We start from the raw sequence: 24,045 nt of genomic DNA on the forward strand, positions 1-24,045 counted from the left end.
TGCCGCACGATGTTTCCAGTCCCTATCAACAGTCCACCTTTCCTCTACACCACGCCACACGATGTTTCCAGTCCATATCAACGGTCCACCTTTCCTCTACACCACGCCACACGATGTTTCCAGTCCCTATCAACGGTCCACCTTTCCTCTACACCACGCCACACGATTTTCCTGTTGACTTCACGTATTCTGAGCTTTTTGCAAACTGTCCATCGAACAAATCCCAGTGAATGTAATGTTATTTTATTCTTTTGGAATCAGACTGATTAAAACTGTGAGTAATATCCTCTAAAGATTTGGGTGGGTGTGGGTTGGGAGAGGTAGCTAGGTAGGAAGAAAGAATGGAATATTTCACATGTCCATTGCAAATATATAAAAAATGTTATGTAAAACTTCTCGTCTCGAGGATCAAGACGAAGAGATTCGAACCTACATGCTTACATTACAGATAGCATAAACCAATTTGGTAACAGAGTTAGCTCCCTTCGTAAATGTGTTCGCGAGTTTGTTGACAACGGACGAGAGGGGAGAGCGAATCGGTTTTGTTTCGTAACGCAAATCTGGGCCGCGAGCCGGGAGATGGAGACCATCTGACGGTGTCTGGAGCAGGTGAGTGTCAACACGGGGATGTAGTCACAGATGGGACGGTGTAGATGTTGATGATCAGTGGTGGTGGTCAGCCACAGTGTTACATACACAACTGATGGATTAACACAACGCTCAGGCAAGTGTTCCGCTACAGTGGTCGTCGCCACAGGGGGGAGCGGCAGGGGACTTGTTCGCATCCGATGATCATGCATAAAATGCACTCATATCTTCATGTCGATATGTAGAGATACTTTTCTGAAGTAGATGTAGTATCCTGAAATAATTCATGTCAATAACAGCAGAATACAGTTGTCATCCCCCACTTACATTATTCAACAGCTGAGATGTACGTGTCTCTGAAAAAGTATCGTCAATGTACGGTTAATTAGTATATTTACACACACTCTTAACACATATTTTGTTTCAGCCGTTTCACAACAGCCGTTGAAATTAATTTCTTCATCTTCTTTATGTAATAAGGCTTACTTCTATATATAGAACACTTCACCAGACACGTCCAGTGGACCGAGTCGGTACATGTGGAAAGTATAGTCTCGCTTCAGTGAGATTTCTCAGTACGGTGTGTCAACAGCCCTGAGACAGATCATTGAACAGTTCTTGTAAATAATTGTGTGTACTTTGTTGTACTTGTATGCGAACCTGTCAGACGACCTAGTTTGAAGTTACCAATAGAGGCAATGGTGTTATAATTAAATGTATATGAGTGAGTATGGTTTAACGCCGCTTTGAGCAAATATTCCGCAAAAACAGTGGCGGGGACCGCTTTAGTCGCCACTACGCCTTTCCAAATGACAACAAGAATGTATTTGCATTAATGTGTGTTTGATAAGTGAATATTTAAAGGAAACATATAATGAAGATCACATTTGCTGTCCATATTGCTCTGAGCTGTACATCGAGTGAAACGATACATTTTATCATCTGTGGGGATTTGTTCACTCGTGCATTGGTCACCATGAACGATGGACATCTAAGGAACGACTAGGACTGTGAGGCTAGTTGTGGCCCATGTACTGGGGCAGTCTCACAAGGAACCTAGAACTTCTTCTAGTGTTTTAGTCCTCCTCGAGACTGGGTTGCAGAATAACCAGCCTCCTGCCTCAGGGAGAAGAACTCTACATCGTCCACAGGGGACATGTGCTTTAGTTTCATTTCGAACATCATCATAGTAAATGCAAAGTTGGGATTATATGTGAACAGAGACCATGCAATAAACTCTATATTATATGGTCTCTAATCGGAAGATATTTTTCGTTCGTGTCAGATATCTTTAAGAATGTTCTTAGTGAGTGAGCAAGGAGATATCTGAGCGTGGTTTTATTGCCCCTGTCCCTGCTATGGTCGAGAATATTCGCCATCAGCAGATGCTCGCGTCGTTAGCTGGAAGCAGTACCACATGGAATACATAACACATGTGGTCTCTGATCACGAAATTATGTTTGGGGGCAATTAAATATTAGTAAAGGGTGTCTTGACTCAAGCAGACATCATTTATGTCTGTAGCTCGCTCAGCGTTGAGTGTCATTAAACCAAGAGACACCGAGACCCTCTGTAAGTCTTACTCCAGATGCCCCATCTCTGTGGGACGCCATATTCCGCTAGATCTTTTACGCCACATGCACGTCACCGTTACAATTTATGACGCCATTAGATCCAGATGCCCCGCGGTCTTGAATATTACTCGCCAAACTCAGTTTACTGGGCAAAGTTACTCTTTCCAGTCTGCATAAATGTGGCAAATATCATAACATGTACATGTGAATTGTCAACCCCCATTTCCTGACCATTTCCTTGCACGATCTGTCCACACACTGTACACCTGATCCGACGCTATCTGTCCTCTCCTGGTAAACACCCCCTGTGTGGAGATAACCACTAATTACTACTCCCATGGTTGGGAGGCTGGAGCACCAACTGATGCCCTAACTCGTGCATCTGGGGCAAGTTAGATAGCACCATTGATGGAAGTAATGTTTCACAAGGTAGAATGTTACCACACCGGACACCCCTGATACTGTGTTGGCAACCATTGTTCTTATGGCGGAAGAGAGCCTCGACTGTGTGTGAGTGACGGAGTGAGTAAGCGAGTTTGATGTATGTGTGATTGAATGAAGCGTTTTGACACCACGAGCCTGAGGTGAGGTGAAATTGGGTTTAACGTCGTGCTTGAGAATAGTTCGCTCATATGACGATGTACACGCGTGTGTGTGTATGTGCGGCTGCTTGTACTAGCCCAGACTTAAGCTGGTTTCATAGTGCTAGCCCACTGAGATACCATGCCGCAGTGAAGCATGAATTCCCCACTCAGATACATTATACTGACTCCGAGCCGACCAGTCCTTGTACCCATTAATGCCGAGCGCCAGGCAGGGACCAACAAGTACCATATTTTAACGTCTTTTGGTATGACGACGACGAGGGATCGACGAGCCTGAAGTGCAGGGATGTTGTTTAATACACGAACGAGTCTGACACATGTGAAGACATTTGTTGAAGCGTGTGAATGCGGATACTGACATAACGACAGCTGTCATTTTGAAGCAGTTCGCGTGTAAACCTGAAACAGTCTGAGAACTGCGTTCATGTTTCGTAGAACACCACGTTGGCACACTATAGTCTGTTTTCAGTGAAAACGTACCGATCAATTGCACTTTTAACACAAAAGTAAATCAAATAAAGTGATATTAAGATTGCGAATCCTCATAACTTTACCTTGCCAATTGAACATTAAAATCTCAGAATTCTATTTAACTTAGGATAAAAGTTGTTTAACAAATGATCATAGTTTTAAATCGCTATTATTGGTTTGTATTATAAGGGGGTATGCACATTAAATGAAACCCCGAAAACAAGAAGCGTTGGTTTCTACAGTAGTCTTAAGTTAACGCTCATCACGTACCGCACGTGCATTTGTTTCACTGTTCCAACTACTGCGCGTACCCCCTTGTAATACAAACCAATAATATATAACAAGTTTTATGGATAACAACTTCTTTATTTTCGTGAGTGCGACGTTTCGATACAGATTCTTGTACCGTTGTCAAGCAAGAGTGATACATGAAGTGTAGGAGCTGCATATATATACTGTATATAACAATGAAACAACATAATAGACAAAGGAAACAACATAATTGCCATGATTGGCTAAGCAGTAAGCTGATGAAGCCAGTAAGTACATAAAGGATAGTGAATGGAAGCCAGAGATGTAGTTACAATGAGATGTTTATACAATGGATGCGATGTTTATACAATAGACTGGGCTTGGAGGAGGTGGATCATGCCAAGCAGATGGAATGAAGTATCCTTTGGTCACGGTTGATGGTAGGCTTGTGGCGTTTGATGTGAATGGCTTCTGTGAGCTTGCGTTTTAGTGAGGATCCGTTTGGTTGTTGGCGATTGTAATGGCATGATGTCGGCCTCCACACTCCTTTGTATTTGATGATTAAGCCAATCATGGCAATTAGGTTGTTTCCTTTGTCTCTTGCCGCCTCTTACCACGCTCACTTCATTGCCAACGGTACAAGAATCTGTATCGAAACGTCGCACTCACGAAAATAAAGAAGTTGTTATCCATAAAACTTGTTATATATTGTACGTCTCAACTTCTAAAATGCCACTCAAACAAGTAAACCAATAATAGCGATTTGAAACTATGATCGTTTGTTAAACAACTTTTATCCTAAGTTGAATAAAATTCGGAGATTTAAATGTTCATGTTTTGTAGAACACCACACTCAGCCTATAGTTCATGTTTTTGTAGAACACCACACTCGGCCCATGGTTCATGTTTTGTAGAACACCCTACCACACTCGGCCTATGGTTCACGTTTTGTAGAACACCACACTCAGCCTATAGTTCATGTTTTGTAGAACACCACACTCGGCCTATGGTTCACGTGTTTTGTAGAACACCCACTCGGCCTATGGTTCGTGTTTTGTAGAACACCACACTCGGCCTATAGTTCGTGTTTTGTAGAACACCACACTCGGCCTATAGTTCATGTTTTGTAGAACACCCACTCGGCCTATGGTTCGTGTTTTGTAGAACACCACACTCGGCCTATAGTTCGTGTTTTGTAGAACACCCTACCACACTCAGCCTATGGTTCATGTTTTGTAGAACACCACCACACTCGGCCTATGGTTCACGTTTTGTAGAACACCCTACACACTCGGCCTATGGTTCACGTTTTGTAGAACACCACACTCGGCCTATGGTTCATGTTTTGTAGAACACTCACACTCGGCCTATGGTTACGTTTTGTAGAACACCACACTGTAGAACACACCACACTCGGCCTATGGTTCGTGTTTTGTAGAACACCACACTCGGCCTATGGTTCATGTTTTGTAGAACACCACACTCGGCCTATGGTTCACGTTTTGTAGAACACCACACTCGGCCTATAGTTCATGTTTTGTAGAACACCACACTCGGCCTATATAGTTCATGTTTTGTAGAACACCACACTCGGCCTATAGTTCACGTTTTGTAGAACACCACACTCAGCCTATACTTCATGTAGAACACCACACTCGGCCTATGGTTCATGTTTTGTAGAACACCACACTCGGCCTATGGTTCATGTTTTGTAGAACACCACACTCGGCCTATGGTTCATGTTTTGTAGAACACCACACTCGGCCTATGGTTCATGTTTTGTAGAACACCACACTCGGCCTATGGTTCACGTTTTGTAGAACACCACACTCGGCCTATGGTTCATGTTTTGTAGAACACCACACTCGGCCTATGGTTCACGTTTTGTAGAACGTCACACTCGGCCTATGGTTCATGTTTTGTAGAACACCACACTCGGCCTATGGTTCACGTTTTGTAGAACACCACACTCGGCCTATGGTTCACGTTTTGTAGAACACCACACTCAGCCTATGGTTCACGTTTTGTAGAACACCACACTCGGCCTATGGTTCACGTTTTGTAGAACACCACACTCGGCCTATGGTTCATGTTTTGTAGAACACCACACACCACACTCGGCCTATGGTTCATGTTTTGTAGAACACCACACTCGGCCTATGGTTCACGTTTTGTAGAACACCACACTCGGCCTATGGTTCACGTTTTGTAGAACACCACACTCAGCCTATGGTTCATGTTTTGTAGAACACCACACTCGGCCTATGGTTCATGTTTTGTAGAACACCACACTCGGCCTATGGTTCACGTTTTGTAGAACACCACACTCAGCCTATGGTTCATGTTTTGTAGAACACCACACTCGTATGGTTCATGTTTGTAGAACACCACACTCGGCCTATGGTTCACGTTTTGTAGAACACCCTACCACACTCAGCCTATGGTTCACGTTTTGTAGAACACCACACTCGGCCTATGGTTCACGTTTTGTAGAACACCACACTCAGCCTATGGTTCACGTTTTGTAGAACACCACACTCAGCCTATGGTTCACGTTTTGTAGAACACCACACTCGGCCTATGGTTCATGTTTTGTAGAACACCACACTCGGCCTATGGTTCATGTTTTGTAGAACACCACACTCAGCCTATGGTTCATGTTTTGTAGAACACCACACTCTCGCCCTATGGTTCACGTTTTGTAGAACACCACACTCGGCCTATGGTTCACGTTTTGTAGAACACCACACTCAGCCTATAGTTCACGTTTTGTAGAACACCACACTCGGCCTATGGTTCACGTTTTGTAGAACACCACACTCGGCCTATGGTTCATGTTTTGTAGAACACCCTACCACACTCAGCCTATGGTTAACGTTTTGTAGAACACCACACTCGGCCTATGGTTCACGTTTTGTAGAACACCACACTCAGCCTATGGTTCATGTTTTGTAGAACACCACACTCGGCCTATGGTTCACGTTTTGTAGAACACCACACTCGGCCTATAGTTCACGTTTTGTAGAACACCACACTCGGCCTATGGTTAACGTTTTGTAGAACACCACACTCGGCCTATGGTTCATGTTTTGTAGAACACCACCACTCGGCCTATGGTTCATGTTTTGTAGAACACCACACTCGGCCTATAGTTCACGTTTTGTAGAACACCACACACTCGGCCTATGGTTAACGTTTTGTAGAACACCACACTCGGCCTATGGTTCATGTTTTGTAGAACACCACACTCGGCCTATGGTTCATGTTTTGTAGAACACCACACTCGGCCTATGGTTCATGTTTTGTAGAACACCACACTCGGCCTATGGTTCATGTTTTGTAGAACACCACACTCGGCCTATGGTTCACGTTTTGTAGAACACCACACTCGGCCTATGGTTCACGTTTTGTAGAACACCACACTCAGCCTATGGTTCATGTTTTGTAGAACACCACACTCGGCCTATGGTTCACGTTTTGTAGAACACCACACTCGGCCTATAGTTCACGTTTTGTAGAACACCACACTCAGCCTATGGTTAACGTTTTGTAGAACACCACACTCGGCCTATGGTTCATGTTTTGTAGAACACCACACTCGGCCTATGGTTAACGTTTTGTAGAACACCACACTCGGCCTATGGTTCACGTTTTGTAGAACACCACACTCGGCCTATGGTTCATGTTTTGTAGAACACCACACTCGGCCTATGGTTCATGTTTTGTAGAACACCACACTCGGCCTATGGTTCATGTTTTGTAGAACACCACACTCGGCCTATGGTTCATGTTTTGTAGAACACCCTACCACACTCAGCCTATGGTTAATGTTTTGTAGAACACCACACTCGGCCTATGGTTCATGTTTTGTAGAACACCACACTCGGCCTATGGTTCATGTTTTGTAGAACACCACACTCGGCCTATGGTTCATGTTTTGTAGAACACCACACTAGGCCTATAGTTCATGTTTTGTAGAACACCACACTCGGCCTATGGTTCGTGTTTTGTAGAACACCACACTCGGCCTGTGGTTCATGTTTTGTAGAACAGCAAGTTAGCCTAAACTAACTACACTCGGCCTATGTAGTTGACTTCAATAGATAGAAACGTTCATATTACGACTGTATAGTTTCGACCAGTGTCAGGAACACTTCTAACTTTCTGTATGTCCTCCGTTGTTGCAGGGTGGAATACAAGCTATATCCACTGTCTGCCAAGGCGTGCTCTGTGTAATGATCAAAGTGTGAGACTACTTAATGATACATGAAAGGGGATTCAGTAGTGATCAAAATGTGAGAAATGGAGAAACCTTTAATGTTTGAAACAACATCTGCAAAGCTTGATAAAAACATCTTGATCAAAGATCAGGACACACTAAAACTTTTAACTTCTACAAAATGGATGATTTTGTCCTTTTTTTCTGTTAAGAAGAGGTGGATTTTGTCCGGGGTGGCAATTTTGGGGTGGATTTTGTCCGGTTACCGGCTCAACCAGGTGACCTTTCGGGAAGAACAGCCACAGCGATCTTGACCTTTGCGTTTGACATGCGCTGAAGACTAGACAGTTCCTTACAACTGAGATATTCACATGTTCCCCTAGTCTCTCACATTCCATGAACCGCATTATAGTAGTATTCCCTACCGCCAAGCCCTTCCTGCAATGCGAAGGCTAAATGAAGCCCTAAATAGAGCAAGTCAAGATTTCCTCAGGTTCCGGTTCTGAATCTCCCATCTCACTGGGGTGCTTTTCAGTTTAAATGTTATTTGTTACCAGAGACCATATAGTAGATTGTGTTCTCTTATTGGTCTATATATGGTCTCTGTTGCTACTATATATGTCCAGAGACTAAGCGTTAGTCTTACGATCGCAATACAACATCTGTATCAGTAGCACATAGCAATGAGTGTTGTGGATGAATGATGAGTGAGTGAGTGAATATGTTGTTACTCCGCCTGCTTAAAAAATATTTCAAACTTATAACCGTGGACTGCGGAAATGGGGTTTACCCATATGTAATCTCGACCGTGTTGTACAGTTAGGCTGCCCTACCGGCCCTGGACGTGTCACGTGGTGAACTAAAGCAGCATATACCTGCAGCAGTGTGATCAGCTACGTTTTTCACCTTTAGTTTGTGTTTTTGTGCACAATGGAGGGATCCTCGTGAAGATCCGGTTAAGAATCATCTTTGGCAACCCCTGCTTGTCGTAACAGGCGACTAACCGCAGTGGTTGATGCATGTTAGTGTGTGCGGAGAACAACGTTCATGAATCACTGGACTTCCTGTCTCAACACAGTTATCTAGGTGGAGTATTGGAATGCGAGGTTAAACAACCATCGAAGGAAAAATGACAACCGACACACTGAAATATTTGGTTAAAATCGCCATTCAAAAAAACACTTCTCTTCTGGGGATTTTCCGGCGAAAAAACCTCCAAATCCTAACATATGTGCGTGTCTGAGACGTGTGCGTGTCGCTATTGCGTGAAAACGTTTGGTCAATTACGAAAATCTCGGAGCAATCGACGGATATGAGGCGGGCATGAGGCGGGCATGCTGTCAACAATGTTAGCCTCCCTGAAAGTTGCATTCTAAACTTTTCTGCTGACACAACATATTATTCTGTACATATGTAGGTGTATGCCAGGTGTGTGTATGTCAGGTGTGTGTGTGTGTGTGTGTGTGTGTATAATGCAAACGAAATTAAGATGTTCCTTAAGTTTTCATTACCTTCGGTATGTTTAGATGCAAATCTAACAGTCACTGACAGTTACATACAGGCTGTGAGATTGACACCTCCATCAAACCCGTGTGTGCAGTCATGTGTATTGTTCGTGCGGCCGCGGGGACAAGATGACACAACACATCATCATTCCCACTGACGACATAATGTCAGTGTCAAGACATTGGAGGGAGACTGCAAGCCTAGCAGCTTCCGTGGTCAGTATAACGCTGACCGTAAACTGCTTGACCGTCAGCCAGAGTCAAGATATTGCAGGGAGACTGCAAGTCTAGCAGCTTCCCTGGTCAGTATAACGTTGACCGTATCCCTGGTCAGTATAACGCTGACCGTAAACTGCTTGACCGTTAGTCCGTCAAGACACGGGAGGGAGACTGCAAGCCTAGCAGCTTCCCTGGTCAGTATAACGCTGAGCGTATCCCTGGTCAGTATAACGCTGAGCGTATCCCTGGTCAGTATAACGCTGACCGTAAACTGCTTGACCGTCAGTCAGAGTCAAGACACGGGAGGGAGACTGCAAGCCTAGCAGCTTCCCTGGTCAGTATAACGCTGACCGTATCCCTGGTCAGTATAACGCTGACCGTATCCCTGGTCAGTATAACGCTGACCGTAAACTGCTTGACCGTCAGTCAGAGTCAAGACACGGGAGGGAGACTGCAAGCCTAGCAGCTTCCCTGGTCAGTATAACGCTGAGCGTATCCCTGGTCAGCATAACGCTGACCGTATCCCTGGTCAGTATAACGCTGACCGTATCCCTGGTCAGTATAACGCTGACCGTAAACTGCTTGACCGTCAGTCTTCTTCATATCAAGGTCGGATCAAGTTCCCACACGCAGGACAAGAGTTTGGTTATTGGTATTTATCATCCAAAACTGTGTTCCACGGGAGATATTGCTTGTGTGAGATCAGACGATATCTCCTAGGAGATATTTTAACAGTAGATTTTGCACAATGCTATGACGTCATGAACTTGATGACGTCACAATGGTATGACATCGATGCACTACAAGTCCAATGGCAGTACTGTGTTCAGAGATGTACAGTTTTCATTGACAAAATAAATAATGAAGAGTGATTTTTGATGATAAATAGAATCTCACCCTCGTGTCTTCTGACATCCAATATATCAAGACTCGATGATAGAAGTAAGAATATCCTCGGCAAGCCTCGGATATTTGTTCCTTTATCAACTCGTGGTGATATATTTGATTCCAAAAGACACTAGGGTGAGATTCTCTATATATTTGCACATTACTGGATGACATGCGAGGTTGGAAGTTTATGTATATTGAGGGTGAGGTCCGTGGTATGGGGAGCAGGGTGCACCTGCTATTGATTTCTAGCTATGGAGTCCCCCAGACGCGAAGTGGGCTGATCCAAATACCAAATCCTGCGTGGCTCCGGGAAGATGAAACCAGCAGGTCGCCTGGTTCGGTGGAAACATCGTTTTAAGAAACTAATCTTATGTTGTTTGTCTTCCCGACACGACACTTCGCGGAGAGCGGTGGTATTATCTAGTTTGTATCGTTCAATTTCATTTTGTGACACGCCCTAGACTGATAGTAAGTCCTTAGAAAATACAGAGCTACAGAAACTGTCTACGGTCTGGCAGATAGACTACTGTTCAGGCTCGGATGTGCATGAAATTCATTTCGCAGAAGCTCAGATTATTGTACTTTATTATTATATATTTTCAGTTTCACGGGTACCAGGGGTGTTAATTCTGCCTCAGCTTCCTAGAATCGGTGGCCAGAAATGCTACAAGACTCACACAGGTCTCGTGTTCTATTGCCACCCAGTTAGCAGTCGTTACACAGTGATGTGAATTTACTGTTACACCTATCTATATATAGACACACGAGCGATGAATGTACTTGATGAACCTTCGAACATCAGCTGTTGGATAATATTTTCCTAATCCTCCTTGGAACTGTGACAAGAGGTATTTTTTGCCTGTGGGGGTGTGGGTTAGTAGAAAGAACATGATGTAGAGTAGATCAATCTAAAAAATGCCATGTCTGTTTGACCGATTCCCCATCTGATGTGTTCCAGTGGAAGCCGCAGACTTGCACAGAGACGCACGTGGTGTTACCCGACACTCCATATCTCACTTCACCAACATGGCCGAGATGGGCGACACAGTACCTCTACTAGTCCTCTTGATCACTTGTGTCATCACCGTGTCGCCTCACCCCCAGTGCCTGGACTATCGACCCCCCTTCATGGCCGGGGGCAACAACAACTTTTGTCCCCAGTACACTGACTTCGGATGTTGTACGGAGGCGGACCATGACGCCTTGCGACAGCGCCGGGACGACATACAGAGGCGGCTGGGTGACCGATGGAGCACGTGTGGACACTACGTGGACGAGTTGTTGTGTCAATACTGCTCCCCATATGCTGCCCATATTTACGACGCCGAGGCTACCCAGAATCCCCGGAAGTTTCCAGGTCTGTGTCGACCTTACTGCAACACCTTCTACGACACGTGTAAAGACGTTGTGCAATATATAGACTCAGAACTTGCAAGTCTGCCGTCCTTCAGTTCCAGACAGGGATTCTGCCAGGCCGTGGCCATACCGTCTGACGTGGACTACTGTTACCCGGACCTCTTGACCAACCCTCTCTTCACTGACCAGATCAACAACACCCAGATCAACACGGAGGGCTGTCTGTGTCTGGAGGAACACCTCCATGGCATGAGGAACCCCATTGTCGCACGACATGCCGGGGACGGATCTGGAAGGCTGTTTGTTGGTGAGCAGCTTGGATTCGTTCATATCTACTTTCCCCGAAACAAGACAGGACTTCCAACTCCATTCCTTGATATCACCAACAAGGTCAAGGTCAGTGCTCGGCGAGGAGATGAACGAGGATTCTTTTCAATTGCCTTCCATCCGAACTTCGCTGATAACGGCAGATTTTTCGTGTACTACTCGACACATCTTCAGGACCATGACGACTTGAACTTCTACGGCGGAGATATTCCTATTGACCATAAGATCCGCATCAGTGAGATCCACGTGTCACAGGACGACCCGAACAGAGCTGACCTTGACACCGAGAGAATTCTGTTGGAGGTCATGGAGCCTTACTGGAACCACAACGGAGGCGAGGTAAGTGTCGATATAACCGTAGTGAGCCCAGGAGGCGAGGTAAGTGTCGATATAACCGTAGTGAGCCCAGGAGGCGAGGTAAGTGTCGATTTAACCGTAGTGAGTCCAGGAGGCGAGGTAAGTGTCGATATAACCGTAGTGAGACCAGGAGACGAGGTAAGTGTCGATATAACCGTAGTGAGACCAGGAGGCGAGGTAAGTGTCGATATAACCGTAGTGAGCCCAGGAGGCGAGGTAAGTGTCGATATAACCGTAGTGAGCCCAAGAGGCGAGGTAAGTGTCGATATAACCGTGGTGAGCCCAAGAGGCGAGGTAAGTGTCGATATAACTGTAGTGAGACCAGGAGGTGTATACCATGGCGCCCTGTAACATGGAGAGGAAGTGTATACAGTATACCACTAATAGCAGTGTATACCATGGCGTCATGTAGCTGACTAAACTATAGTCTCGTCGTAAGAAATGAACAATAAAAAGCGTCTAACTCAAGTCTAGAATGATTGAGCAAGTGTAGACTGCCTCAATTCACATTTGTACTTGGCTGCTTTGGGATAAGTTTTATTTAGCGTCATACCACGCCTCCCCTTGTCATACCACGCCTCCCCTTGTATTCTGCAGTTGCTGTTCGGAGATGACCGCTATCTATATCTGTTTGTTGGCGACGGAGGGGCAGCGGCAGACCCTCACGGCTTCGCCCAGAACAAGTAACTATACTCACCAGCTAGTCTGTTACTACAGTCATTCAGCCATACGAGTGTTCACCTCTCACTTCACATTCATTCATTCATCAGTACACGTGTTCACCTCTCACTTCACATTCATTCATCCATACGTGTGTTGACCTATCACTTCACATTCATTCATTCATCCATACGTGTGTTCACCTCACGCTCCACATTCATTCATCCATACGCGTGTTCACCTCTCACTTCACATTCATTCATCCATACGTGTGTTCACCTCACGCTCCACATTCATTCATCCATGCGCATGTTCACCTCTCACTTCACATTCATTCATCCATGCGCATGTTCACCTCTCACTTCACATTCATTCATCCATACGTGTGTTCACCTCTCACTTCACATTCATTCATCCATACGCGTGTTCACCTCTCACTTCACATTCATTCATCCATACGCGTGTTCACCTCTCACTTCACATTCATTCACCTCTCATCCATATTCATCCATACGTGTGTTCACCTCTCGCTTCACATTCATTCATCCATACGCGTGTTCACCTCTCACTTCACATTCATTCATCCATACGTGTTTCATTCATTCATACGCGTGTTCACCTCACACTTCACATTCATTCATCCGTACGTATGTTCACCTCACGCTTCACATTCATTCATCTATACGTGTGCTCACCTCTCACTTCACATTCATTCATCCATACGAGTGTTCACTTCTCCCTTCACATTCATTCATCTATACGTGTGCTCACCTCTCATTTCACATTCATTCATCCATACGTGTGTTCACCTCTCACTTCACATTCATTCATCCATACGTGTGTTCACCTCTCACTTCACATTCATTCATCCATACGCGTGTTCACCTCTCGCTCCACATTCATTCATCCATACGTGTGTTCACCTCTCACTTCACATTCATTCATCCATACGCGTGTTCACCTCTCGCTCCACATTCATTCATCCATACGTGTGTTCACCTCTCACTTCACATTCATTCATCCATACGTGTGTTCACCTCTCACTTCACATTCATTCATCCATACGTGTGTTCACCTCTCGCTTCACATTCATTCATCCATACGCGTGTTCACCTCTCACTTCACATTCATTCATCCATACGTGTGTTCACCTCTCACTTCACATTCATTCATACATACGTGTGTTCACCTCTCACTTCACATTCATTCATCCATACGTGTGTTCACCTGTCCCTTCACATTCATTCATACATACGCGTGTTCACCTCTCGCTCCACATTCATTCATCCATACGTGTGTTCACCTCTCACTTCACATTCATTCATCCATACGCGTGTTCACCTCTCGCTCCACATTCATTCATCCATACGTGTGTTCACCTCTCACTTCACATTCATTCATCCATACGTGTGTTCACCTCTCACTTCACATTCATTCATCCATACGTGTGTTCACCTCTCGCTTCACATTCATTCATCCATACGCGTGTTCACCTCTCACTTCACATTCATTCATCCATACGTGTGTTCACCTCTCACTTCACATTCATTCATACATACGTGTGTTCACCTCTCACTTCACATTCATTCATCCATACGTGTGTTCACCTGTCCCTTCACATTCATTCATACATACGCGTGTTCACCTCACACTTCACATTCATTCGTCCATACGTATGTTCACCTCACGCTTCACATTCATTCATCCATACGTGTTTTCACCTGTCACTTCACATTCATTCATCCATACGTGTGTCACTCACTGTGTGTAGGATCGGGTAAACTGCGCCACTGTAGATCTCTGGTGTGATGAGATTGTGAGTGAGTGAGTGAACACCACATCGCCAGACTCATCAAGACCAGAAAATGATTTTATTCAGATTATTCTCAGATCGCGCCCAATGTTCCGTGTTCGTTCCTTATATCTGTGTACTCTGCAACTTACTGGATTGGCCATTAGGGAACTATAGTCTGTTTGCAGTGAAAACATACCGATGAATGTCACTTGAAACAAAAAAGTAAATCAAATTAAGTGAACTTAAGATTGCGAATCCTCATAATTTTACCTTGCCAAATAAACATTTAAATCTAAAAATTTAATTCAACTTAGGATAACAGTTGTTTAACAAACGATCATAGATTCAAATCGCTATTATTGGTTTGTATTACAAGGGGGTAAGCGCAGTAGATGGAACAGTGAAACAAATGCACATGCGGTACGTGATGAGCGTTAACTTAGACCAGCCCTACTTGTTCTCGGTGTTTCATCTCATGTGCATACCCCCTTGTAATACGAACCAATAATAGTGATTTGAAACTATGATCGTTTGTTAAACAACAGTTATCCTAAGTTGAATAACATTCTGAGATTTGAATGTTCATTTGGCAAGGTAAAATTATGAGGATTCGCAATCTTTATTTCTCTTTAATCGATTTACCTTTTTGTTTAGAGTACATCGGTACGTTTTCACTGCAAACAGACTTTTTTATAGGACGGGAGCCAGTCTGATGCAGATGTGGATACAAGCCCCATAGGCCACTCTGTCATGATCCCAACTGGATGAAAGCCCCACGAGTATAAAACCCCATTATTTGTAATGATAAATAGAAAATACATAGATTATTTCCCGGAAAATGTTTCACGAATATTCTGCGACCAAGCTCTGGCTAGTCTCCCTGTCCCTGTCACGTGTCCCTGCCATGATGTCGCTGGAATATTGCTGAAGGCGACGTACAACACCACACATGTGACACACACAATGAGACAAAACAGTAAACCGTCATACTGAATACACCAGCTAGCTTCATCAATGTAGCGATTGTATCTGAACGTATTGCAGCAGTTGGCCGAGTGATGATCAGTACAACTGTTGCACTGCCGTAGTTTCCATGTTTAAATGTCCAGCCCCCTGTATTTGCATTGTTTGTGGAATTCAGATAATGTGTCATGTTGCCACCTGCCAACGTGTGCAACATCTGCTTCAACGGCACCATCTACATCATGTACATTAACTTGTCATCACAATCGTGACAACATTGTAGAGAAATTTTGTTCTTGATGATTAATTTGAGATAAAAATTGTGTGGAACAAGGAGTGTGTGACGTCACAGTCAGCACCAGTTCAGTTATGTGACGGCACCCTTCTGAATGTCACGGTGAACCAGTGTGTCAGGCTTTACAGGTGTCCGAACCCCCGGGGCATTCAGCCTGCGGGGCGCTAGAAGATCAATAGTCATACGACTTATCCCACCGGGTACCCATTTTCTAATGGGTGAAAAGAGGCAATCTTGAACAAACTAACAAAGGGAGACAACTGTGTCATGTGTGCGTCATTGTGGGGCAGGACGCGAGTCCTAGACTCTCTCAGGAGTCAAACATGGTCATCCATCCAAGGACTCGTTGCTTAACTTAAACCGATTGGTGATCTTGGCTCTATGCTTAAGACCGCACACCACCACCAGATGAACGGAATCTCCTGAGTTGAGTTTAACAGACTCGCATGTGTATGATCAAGAGTGCATACAGTTTACACGTGACACAGTCACCTGAGTACCCGGAAGCCCCCGACTTGGTTAATCTTTGCCGGAATGTTACTGACAAACCCTTCAAGCATGTATATAATATAATATGAATCAGTGGATTGTTATACGAGTTCCTATTGTACAGATCGGTCCACCTGGGGAAGATACTACGTCTAGATGTGGACACTCCTAACCCCAGCATGCCCTACTCCATTCCTCCCGACAACCCCTTCATCAACGAGCAGCACACCCTCCCTGAGATCTACGCTTACGGCGTACGGAACATCTGGAGATGCGGCAAGGATCGGGGCGACCGACAAACTGGTAGGGTATTCGATATATATAGCCCTCGCCCCTTGCTGACCTAAATACACGACCTAATATAGCCCTCACCCCTTGCTGACCTAAATACACGTACGTGCCTCCCATTGCTGACCCATATACACACTTCTAATGTAAACCTCCCCTTGCTGGTCCAAATACACACCTTTACTGTGGCCCCTCCCTTACAGACTTCCCCCCCTTGCTGACCTGACTTCACACAATTAACATAGCCCCTCCCCTTACTGACATAAATACACACAAGTAATATAGACCCTCCCCTTACTGACATAAATACACACAAGTAATATAGCCCCTCCCCTTACTGACATAAATACACACAAGTAATATAGCCCCTCCCCTTACTGACATAAATACACACAAGTAATATAGCCCCTCCCCTTATTGAGGTAAATACACACAAGTAATTCGTTGGTTTCACATTAATTTTCGACTCACTGTACGCATGCGTAGAGCGTGTAAAAATATCCACTGGTCAACTTCCGGTTTGGTCGTATTAGCGATATTGTAAACACACTCTAAATAAATGCTGAATGAATATTATTTACGCGTGACAACTGTTCATAGTTGAGTACATACATCCATTTGCCTATGCTTTTCAATAATTGATGTCCTAATTTGGTGGCATTGCATCAGAGATGTGTTTTTTTACTTGTGAGAAGGGGATGTGCAGGAAGGACGGTGGACGGGTGGTGGTGAGATGTGTTTATACAAGAGCTTGTTAACAAACGTTAAGCTATTTATTTAACTGATTCCGGTCCCTTCCATTCATAAATGAATTGAGATTAGTTACATTCGACATAAAACCATATATTTGTTTTGATTTTTGCTTTCTTTAGGGTGCGTTTACACTATCGGTAAAGCTTACGACCAAACCGGAAGTTGGCCTGAGGATATTTTTACACGCTCTGCGCATGCGCACAGCGAGTCTAAAGTTAATGTGAAACCAACGAATATAGCCCCTCCCCTTACTGACGTAAATACACACACTTAATATAGCCCCTCCCCTTACTGACATAAATACACACACTTAATATAGCCCCTCCCCTTATTGAGGTAAATATACACTATTAATATAGCCCCTATTATTGACGTAAATACACACACGTAATGTAGCCCCTCCTTTTACTGACGTAAATACACACACTCAACATAGCCCCTCCCCTTACTGACACAAATACACACACTCAACATAGCCCCTCCCCTTACTGACACAAATACACACAAGGTGTGTATTCCCAACACGATTGCTGACATAACCACACACACTGCATGTAACCCCTCCCCTTCCAGCGCGACACACACACTTCATATAGCCCCTCCTCGACCAGACCATAATACACACAGTTCATGCTGCCCTTCCCTTTTCAGGAGAAGGCAGAGGTCGGATATTGTGCGGTGATGTGGGCCAATCAGCGTGGGAGGAAATAGACCTGGTGAAAAAGGGAGCTAACTACGGTTGGAATTCGAGAGAAGGATTCCAGTGTTTTGATGAAAACACATGCGGAAACATAGGTAAAACCAACCGAGAGTCGGTTCTAATCTAGTGGCACGAGAATCTGTGCATTATTGAGAAAGTGTAATCCCAAATATAAGGCATTGTATATTCATACCAAAAGCTGACTCAGAATGTAATTTGTTAACAGCATTTGTTGAAGTGTGTGCGTGACTGCCGCACCAGCTGCCATGCAGGTAACGGCGGCGTGATGACGGTTGATGTGTGAGCATGCTGGCAGAGGCTACAGCTCCTGTGCCTCGGGGCTTCATAGACTTCCGACTGGAAGTAACTCGTGGGGTTGGAATCTGTATGAGATGTATACCGAGCTGCGTTAAGGCCATGACACCAATTGATGTCCTATCTTTCAGGTCCAGAAGAGTTGCCGGTATTTGCCTACCCCCACCGGGTGGGAAAGTCTGTGACGGGTGGGGTCTTCTACCGGGGATGTGAGAGCCCCAACCTGAACGGCATGTACTTCTACGCCGACTACATGTTCGGGTATGTGATGTCCTCCTCCATAATACCCTTACCTCCTATGCTGGTCGCACATCAATATGGACTAAAGGCGATGATACAGCGCTAGCGCTCTTCTAACGGTCTTCTATCGGGGATCTTTTTATGGCAACTTTATTCAGAGTGTACTGGGTTTCAGCATAGATTGTAGTGTGGAGGATAGCTGGGTATTGAATTGCGGGGTAGTTAGATAACCATTTGTATTTTTAGACAAATAATAGGGATTCTGGAGGAAATGTGAATGGTTTTGGATCTCACCAGTGAAGACAGTTGGTAATGCAAGTAATAAGTTGTAGGTGACAGATAGCATGGACGAGAATTACCTGCCCAAAATGTGACGGCGTTATTTGTTTTCTCAGGCAGATGTTCGCCTTGACGAAGAACGTATCCGGCGAATGGCACAACAAAGAGATATTCATGTGCGAGCCTGACATCTGTCTCAACGGTTTGATTGGTCACTACGAACGTTACGTCATTTCCTTTGGTGAGGATGAAGAAGGTGAGAACGTTTCTGATTGGTCAGAAATATAAACATTCAACTCCAACTGTGAAGTGTCATAAATATCCACATGTTTCTATTTCAGGAGAAATATATTTACTCTCGACTGGAACTGAGTCTGCGGCTGGAACGGGTGGTAAAGTGTACAAGCTGGTAGATCCGATACGGTAAGCACAAGTGTACAAGCTGGTAGATGTGACACGGTTAGCACAAGTGTACAAGCTGGTAGATCCGACACTGTAAGCACAAGTGTACAAGCTGGTAGATCCAACACGGCAAGCACAAGTGTACAAGCTGGTAGATCCAACACGGTAAGACTGCCTCCGTGGTGTAGTGGTTAGAGCGTCCGCCCGGAGAGCGGAAGGTCGCGGGTTCGATCCCCGACCGCGTCAAATCAAATGACGTTAAAATATGGTACTTGTTGGACCCTGCCTGGCGCTCGGCATTAATGGGTACAACAAGGACTGGTTGGCTCGGAGTCAGTATACTGTGTCTGAGTGGGGTATTCATGCTTCACTGCGGCATGGTATCTCAGTGGGCTAGCACTATAAAACCAGCTTAAGTCTGGGCGAGTACAAGCAGCCGCACATACACATACACACGCATGCATATCGTCATATGAGCGAAATATTCTCAAGCACGACGTAAAACCCAATTTCACCTCACAGTAAGCACAAGTGTACAAGCTGGTAGATCCCACACGGTAAGCACAAGTGTACAAGTTGGTAGATCCAACACAGTAAGCACAAGTGTACAAGCTGGTAGATCCAACACGGCAAGCACAAGTGTACAAGCTGGTAGATCCAACACAGTAAGCACAAGTGTACAAGCTGGTAGATCCGACACGGTAAGCACAAGTGTACAAGCTGGTAGATCCAACACAGTAAGCACAAGTGTACAAGCTGGTACATCCGACACGGCAAGCACGAGTGTACAAGCTGGTGGATCCAACACACAAGTGTACAAGCTGGTGGATCCAACACAGTAAGCACAAGTGTACAAGCTGGTAGATCCGACATGGTAAGCACAAGTGTACAAGCTGGTAGATCCGACACGGTAAGCACAAGTGTACAAGCTGGTGGATTCGACATGGTAAGCACAAGTGTACAAGCTGGTAGATCCAACACGGTAAGCACAAGTGTACAAGCTGGTAGAAGTGACACGGTAAGCACAAGTGTACAAGCTGGTAGATCCGACACTGTAAGCACAAGTGTACAAGCTGGTAGATCCGACACGGTAAGCACAAGTGTACAAGCTGGTAGATCCAACACGGTAAGCACAAGTGTACAAGCTGGTAGATCCAACACGGTAAGCACAAGTGTACAAGCTGGTAGATCCGACACTGAAAGCACAAGTGTACAAGCTGGTAGATCCGACACAGTAAGCACAAGTGTACAAGCTGGTAGATCCAACATGGCAAGCACAAGTGTACAAGCTGGTAGATCCGACACAGTAAGCACAGGTGTACAAGCTGGTGGATTTGACACGGTAAGCACAAGTGTACAAGCTGGTAAATCCAACACGGTAAGCACAAGTGTACAAGCTGGTACATCCGACACGGTAAGCACAAGTGTACAAGCTGGTAGAAGTGACACGGTAAGCACAAGTGTACAAGCTGGTAGATCCGACACAGTAAGCACAGGTGTACAAGCTGGTAGAAGTGACACGGTAAGCACAAGTGTACAAGCTGGTGGATGTGACATGGTAAGCACAAGTGTACAATCTGGTAGATCCAACACGGTTAGCAGGTTTGTGAGGTGTTAAACCTGACTCGGTAAGGAGTTGGTTTGGGTTGGTTGGCGTTGAACGCGGCACTCAGCAATAGGCCAGCTATATGGCTGCGGTCTGTAAATAATCGAGTCTGAACTAGACAATCCAGTGATCAACAGCATGAGCATCAATCTGCATAATTGGGAACCAATGACTTGTGTGAACCAATTCAGCGACCCTGACCACCCGATCCGTTTGTCGACTCTTACGACAAGCATGGGTTACTGAAGACCAATCCCAACCCGGATCTTCACGGGTAGACTCGGTTAGCAGGGTAGTGAAGTGTATAACCTGACAGGGTAAGGAATGAAGGAGTGATGATGACAGCAAGGTGGACACACACGTTATTAGCCCTACATTGTTCCAGGCGCGGAGACCCCAGTGAGTGCCAGCACGCCAACCAGGGAACACGTGTCAACAACCCAGGGGATCGTAAGTATCGGGAATCGTGTTTCTTTCCTTTCAAACGCGTCTCTCGTTATATGCCTACAACCCCCTTCCCCTGCTCTCAAACAAATCTCTCTTTATATGCCTACAACCCCCTTCCCCTGCTCTCAAACACGTCTCTCATTATATGCCTACAAACCCTTCCCCTGCTATCAAACACGCCTCTCTCTCTGTGCCTTCAAGCCCTTCCCCTGCTATCAAACACGCCTCTCTCTCTGTGCCTTCAAGCCCTTCCCCTGCTATCAAACACGCCTCTCTTTATATGCCTACAACCCCCTTCTCCTGCTAGCAAACAAGTCTCTCTTTATATGCCTACAAACCCTTCCCCTGCTATCAAACACGCCTTTCTCTCTGTGCCTTCAAGCCCTTCCCCTGCTATCGAACACGCCTCTCTCTCTGTGCCTTCAAGCTCTTCCCCTGCTATCAAACACGCCTCTCTTTATATGCCTACACCCCCCTTCCCCTACTATTTGAGTGTCGGAATTCGGAATGGACGGATGTCGGATTAGAGGGAATTTCTTATATAATATTATATAGGGACAAATTCGGGACCAAATAAATATGTTGGTTTACATGGAATGTCGGTTTAGAGGGATGTCGGTTCAGAGTCCATTGTACTCCTCTAAGAAACGCCGAGTGTGAAATGTCATCTTAGACCCAGCTGTGATCTGTGTGGTTCACGGAGGCCATTAGGCAGTGATATGTAACATCTGTTATAGTTCTGATTACACTTCTTAAGAAAGTTATATGTAGTTGGTGAACTGGGTGGACATCCTAAACACTGAAGGTCTTGCCGGACATTTCTACAACCTCATCCTGTCATCCAGAGCTGTTGTGCGTCGTCATGCACTATGTATGTTGGAGCTGGAAGTGAGAATTTCCATGTTTGTTTCAGGTACTTACCCGCCGCTCTACACATCAAGTACCCCAAGTCTTCCCTCGACAGCGGGCGCCACCTCCCCATCAGCGAACCGGGCTCCGTCCATCAATGGGGTCAACATCCGGACATGCGCCATGGCTACTACACTCATGTGTGTCTTGAGGTCGCTCAGACACTGAGTGTGTCTGTGACATCTTTTCGACGTCATAGAGAAAGTAATTCCGTATTCGACGTCGAGACCACGATACCACAACGAGGCTCCTACTGTGTACAACTGCAACCAGTCCAGATGTTACTGTTACACCGGGACAGTTATCGGTGATCGGGAAGTTGAACAATCATCTGTATAACATATCTTGTCAGTCACGTGAGGTTGTGTGTCAGTTGTTTTCGTGTGTTTGAAATCCAGCGATGAGAGGAATATGAAAATGTTGCGCATCTACTACAGTCAGGCATCGGTTTCCCAAAACCAGTTTAGTACCAGCCGGTCGGTGCTGATCATGTTGACGTGATTGCCACACAATGTCGCTTCTGCAAGAGATAGGTACCAAGAGGTGCCGGATCCCGCTGTGGTCACAACGCTGGTGTCTTGTATGTATTGTATAGAAACTATTCACAACAAAAATATGGTTACAACATGCTGCTTCGTGCTACATCGACATCAGCGATATAGTTCCACATTCATGGCTGTCAGCGGACTATGATAGATAGCTCCAGACTGTTTGTCGGTGAATGACGGTCATGTATGTTCTGTTTAACATCACTGTTAGTGCATATTGAATATCTTATGTTTTGGTGCATAAAGAATGTTTTTATTTTGTATATACCATCTATATTGAAATTATACAGTAGTGGAACAGATGTACCATTTCCAGCCTGATGTCGGATGCTTTAAATACGGGTAAGCGTCCGAACTCCCGACGCGTTATTTTGCTCACGTCTTGCTCAACGAGTGTGTATGTCAGTGCTTGTGGCAGTGTATGCTGGGTGGTGACGGCCCATTGTATCCAGCTTGACTTGTATAGCAACAAGCAACAACGGGCACCTCGTCTGCCTTACTACTTGTGTCCAAACCAAGACATCATTTGAACCTATTTTATATGTCAATAAATTGTTTGGTGAATACTTTTGTCATTTACTTTATATATTCTCTCTGTGACTCAGCTGTATATGCTTCGTATATGCTCCGTCTACAGCCTTATACTGAAGCTGGTGCTGTGTCTACAGCCTCATACTGAAGCTGGTGCTCCCTCTACAGCCTTATACTGAAGCTGATGCTCCATCTACAGCCTTATACTGAAGCTGGTGCTCGATCTACAGCCTGATGCTGAAGCTGATGCTCCGTCTACAGCCTCATGCTGAAGCTGATGCTCCGTCTACAGCCTCATACTGAAGCTCCGTCTACAGCCTCATACTGAAGCTGATGCTCCGTCTACAGCCTTATACTGAAGCTGATGCTCCGTCTACAGCCTTATACTGAAGCTGGTTGTCTGTCTGCAGCCTCATACTAAAGCTGATGCTCCGTCTACAGCCTCATACTGAAGCTGATGC

At 45.2% G+C, this 24,045-nt stretch overlaps 1 protein-coding gene and 1 long non-coding RNA gene across 2 annotated transcripts; both read left to right on the forward strand.

Moving 5' to 3' along the window:
• The first annotated feature begins 496 nt into the window (after positions 1–496).
• LOC124268840 (HHIP-like protein 1) lies at positions 497–22,860 on the forward strand. Its single transcript, XM_046703859.1, has 10 exons — positions 497–609; positions 11,283–12,346; positions 12,962–13,047; positions 16,691–16,869; positions 18,259–18,402; positions 18,754–18,883; positions 19,258–19,397; positions 19,483–19,564; positions 21,535–21,599; positions 22,510–22,860. The coding sequence occupies exons 2-10, from the start codon at positions 11,351–11,353 to the stop codon at positions 22,671–22,673; spliced, it is 1,986 nt and encodes a 661-aa protein (XP_046559815.1). The 5' UTR covers positions 497–609; positions 11,283–11,350; the 3' UTR covers positions 22,674–22,860.
• LOC124268841 lies at positions 20,357–21,278 on the forward strand. The gene is made up of 3 exons (XR_006896358.1): positions 20,357–20,679; positions 20,860–20,895; positions 21,040–21,278. It is a non-coding gene; the product is annotated as an uncharacterized LOC124268841 (long non-coding RNA).
• Positions 22,861–24,045: the final 1,185 nt, after the last annotated feature.

This window comes from Haliotis rubra, unplaced genomic scaffold, assembly GCF_003918875.1.
Source record: "Haliotis rubra isolate DU_JTF1 unplaced genomic scaffold, ASM391887v1 Scf140, whole genome shotgun sequence".
In the NCBI taxonomy this organism is placed as follows: domain Eukaryota; kingdom Metazoa; phylum Mollusca; class Gastropoda; order Lepetellida; family Haliotidae; genus Haliotis; species Haliotis rubra.

Bases quoted from the DNA above. Each gene is read 5' to 3' on its own strand.
- LOC124268840 (XM_046703859.1), top strand. From the start codon at position 11,351: ATGGCCGAGATGGGCGACACAGTACCTCTACTAGTCCTCTTGATCACT. The intron at 18,403-18,753 runs GTAAAACCAACC...CCTATCTTTCAG, and splicing joins AAACACATGCGGAAACATAG to GTCCAGAAGAGTTGCCGGTA. The intron at 19,398-19,482 runs GTGAGAACGTTT...TTTCTATTTCAG, and splicing joins CTTTGGTGAGGATGAAGAAG to GAGAAATATATTTACTCTCG.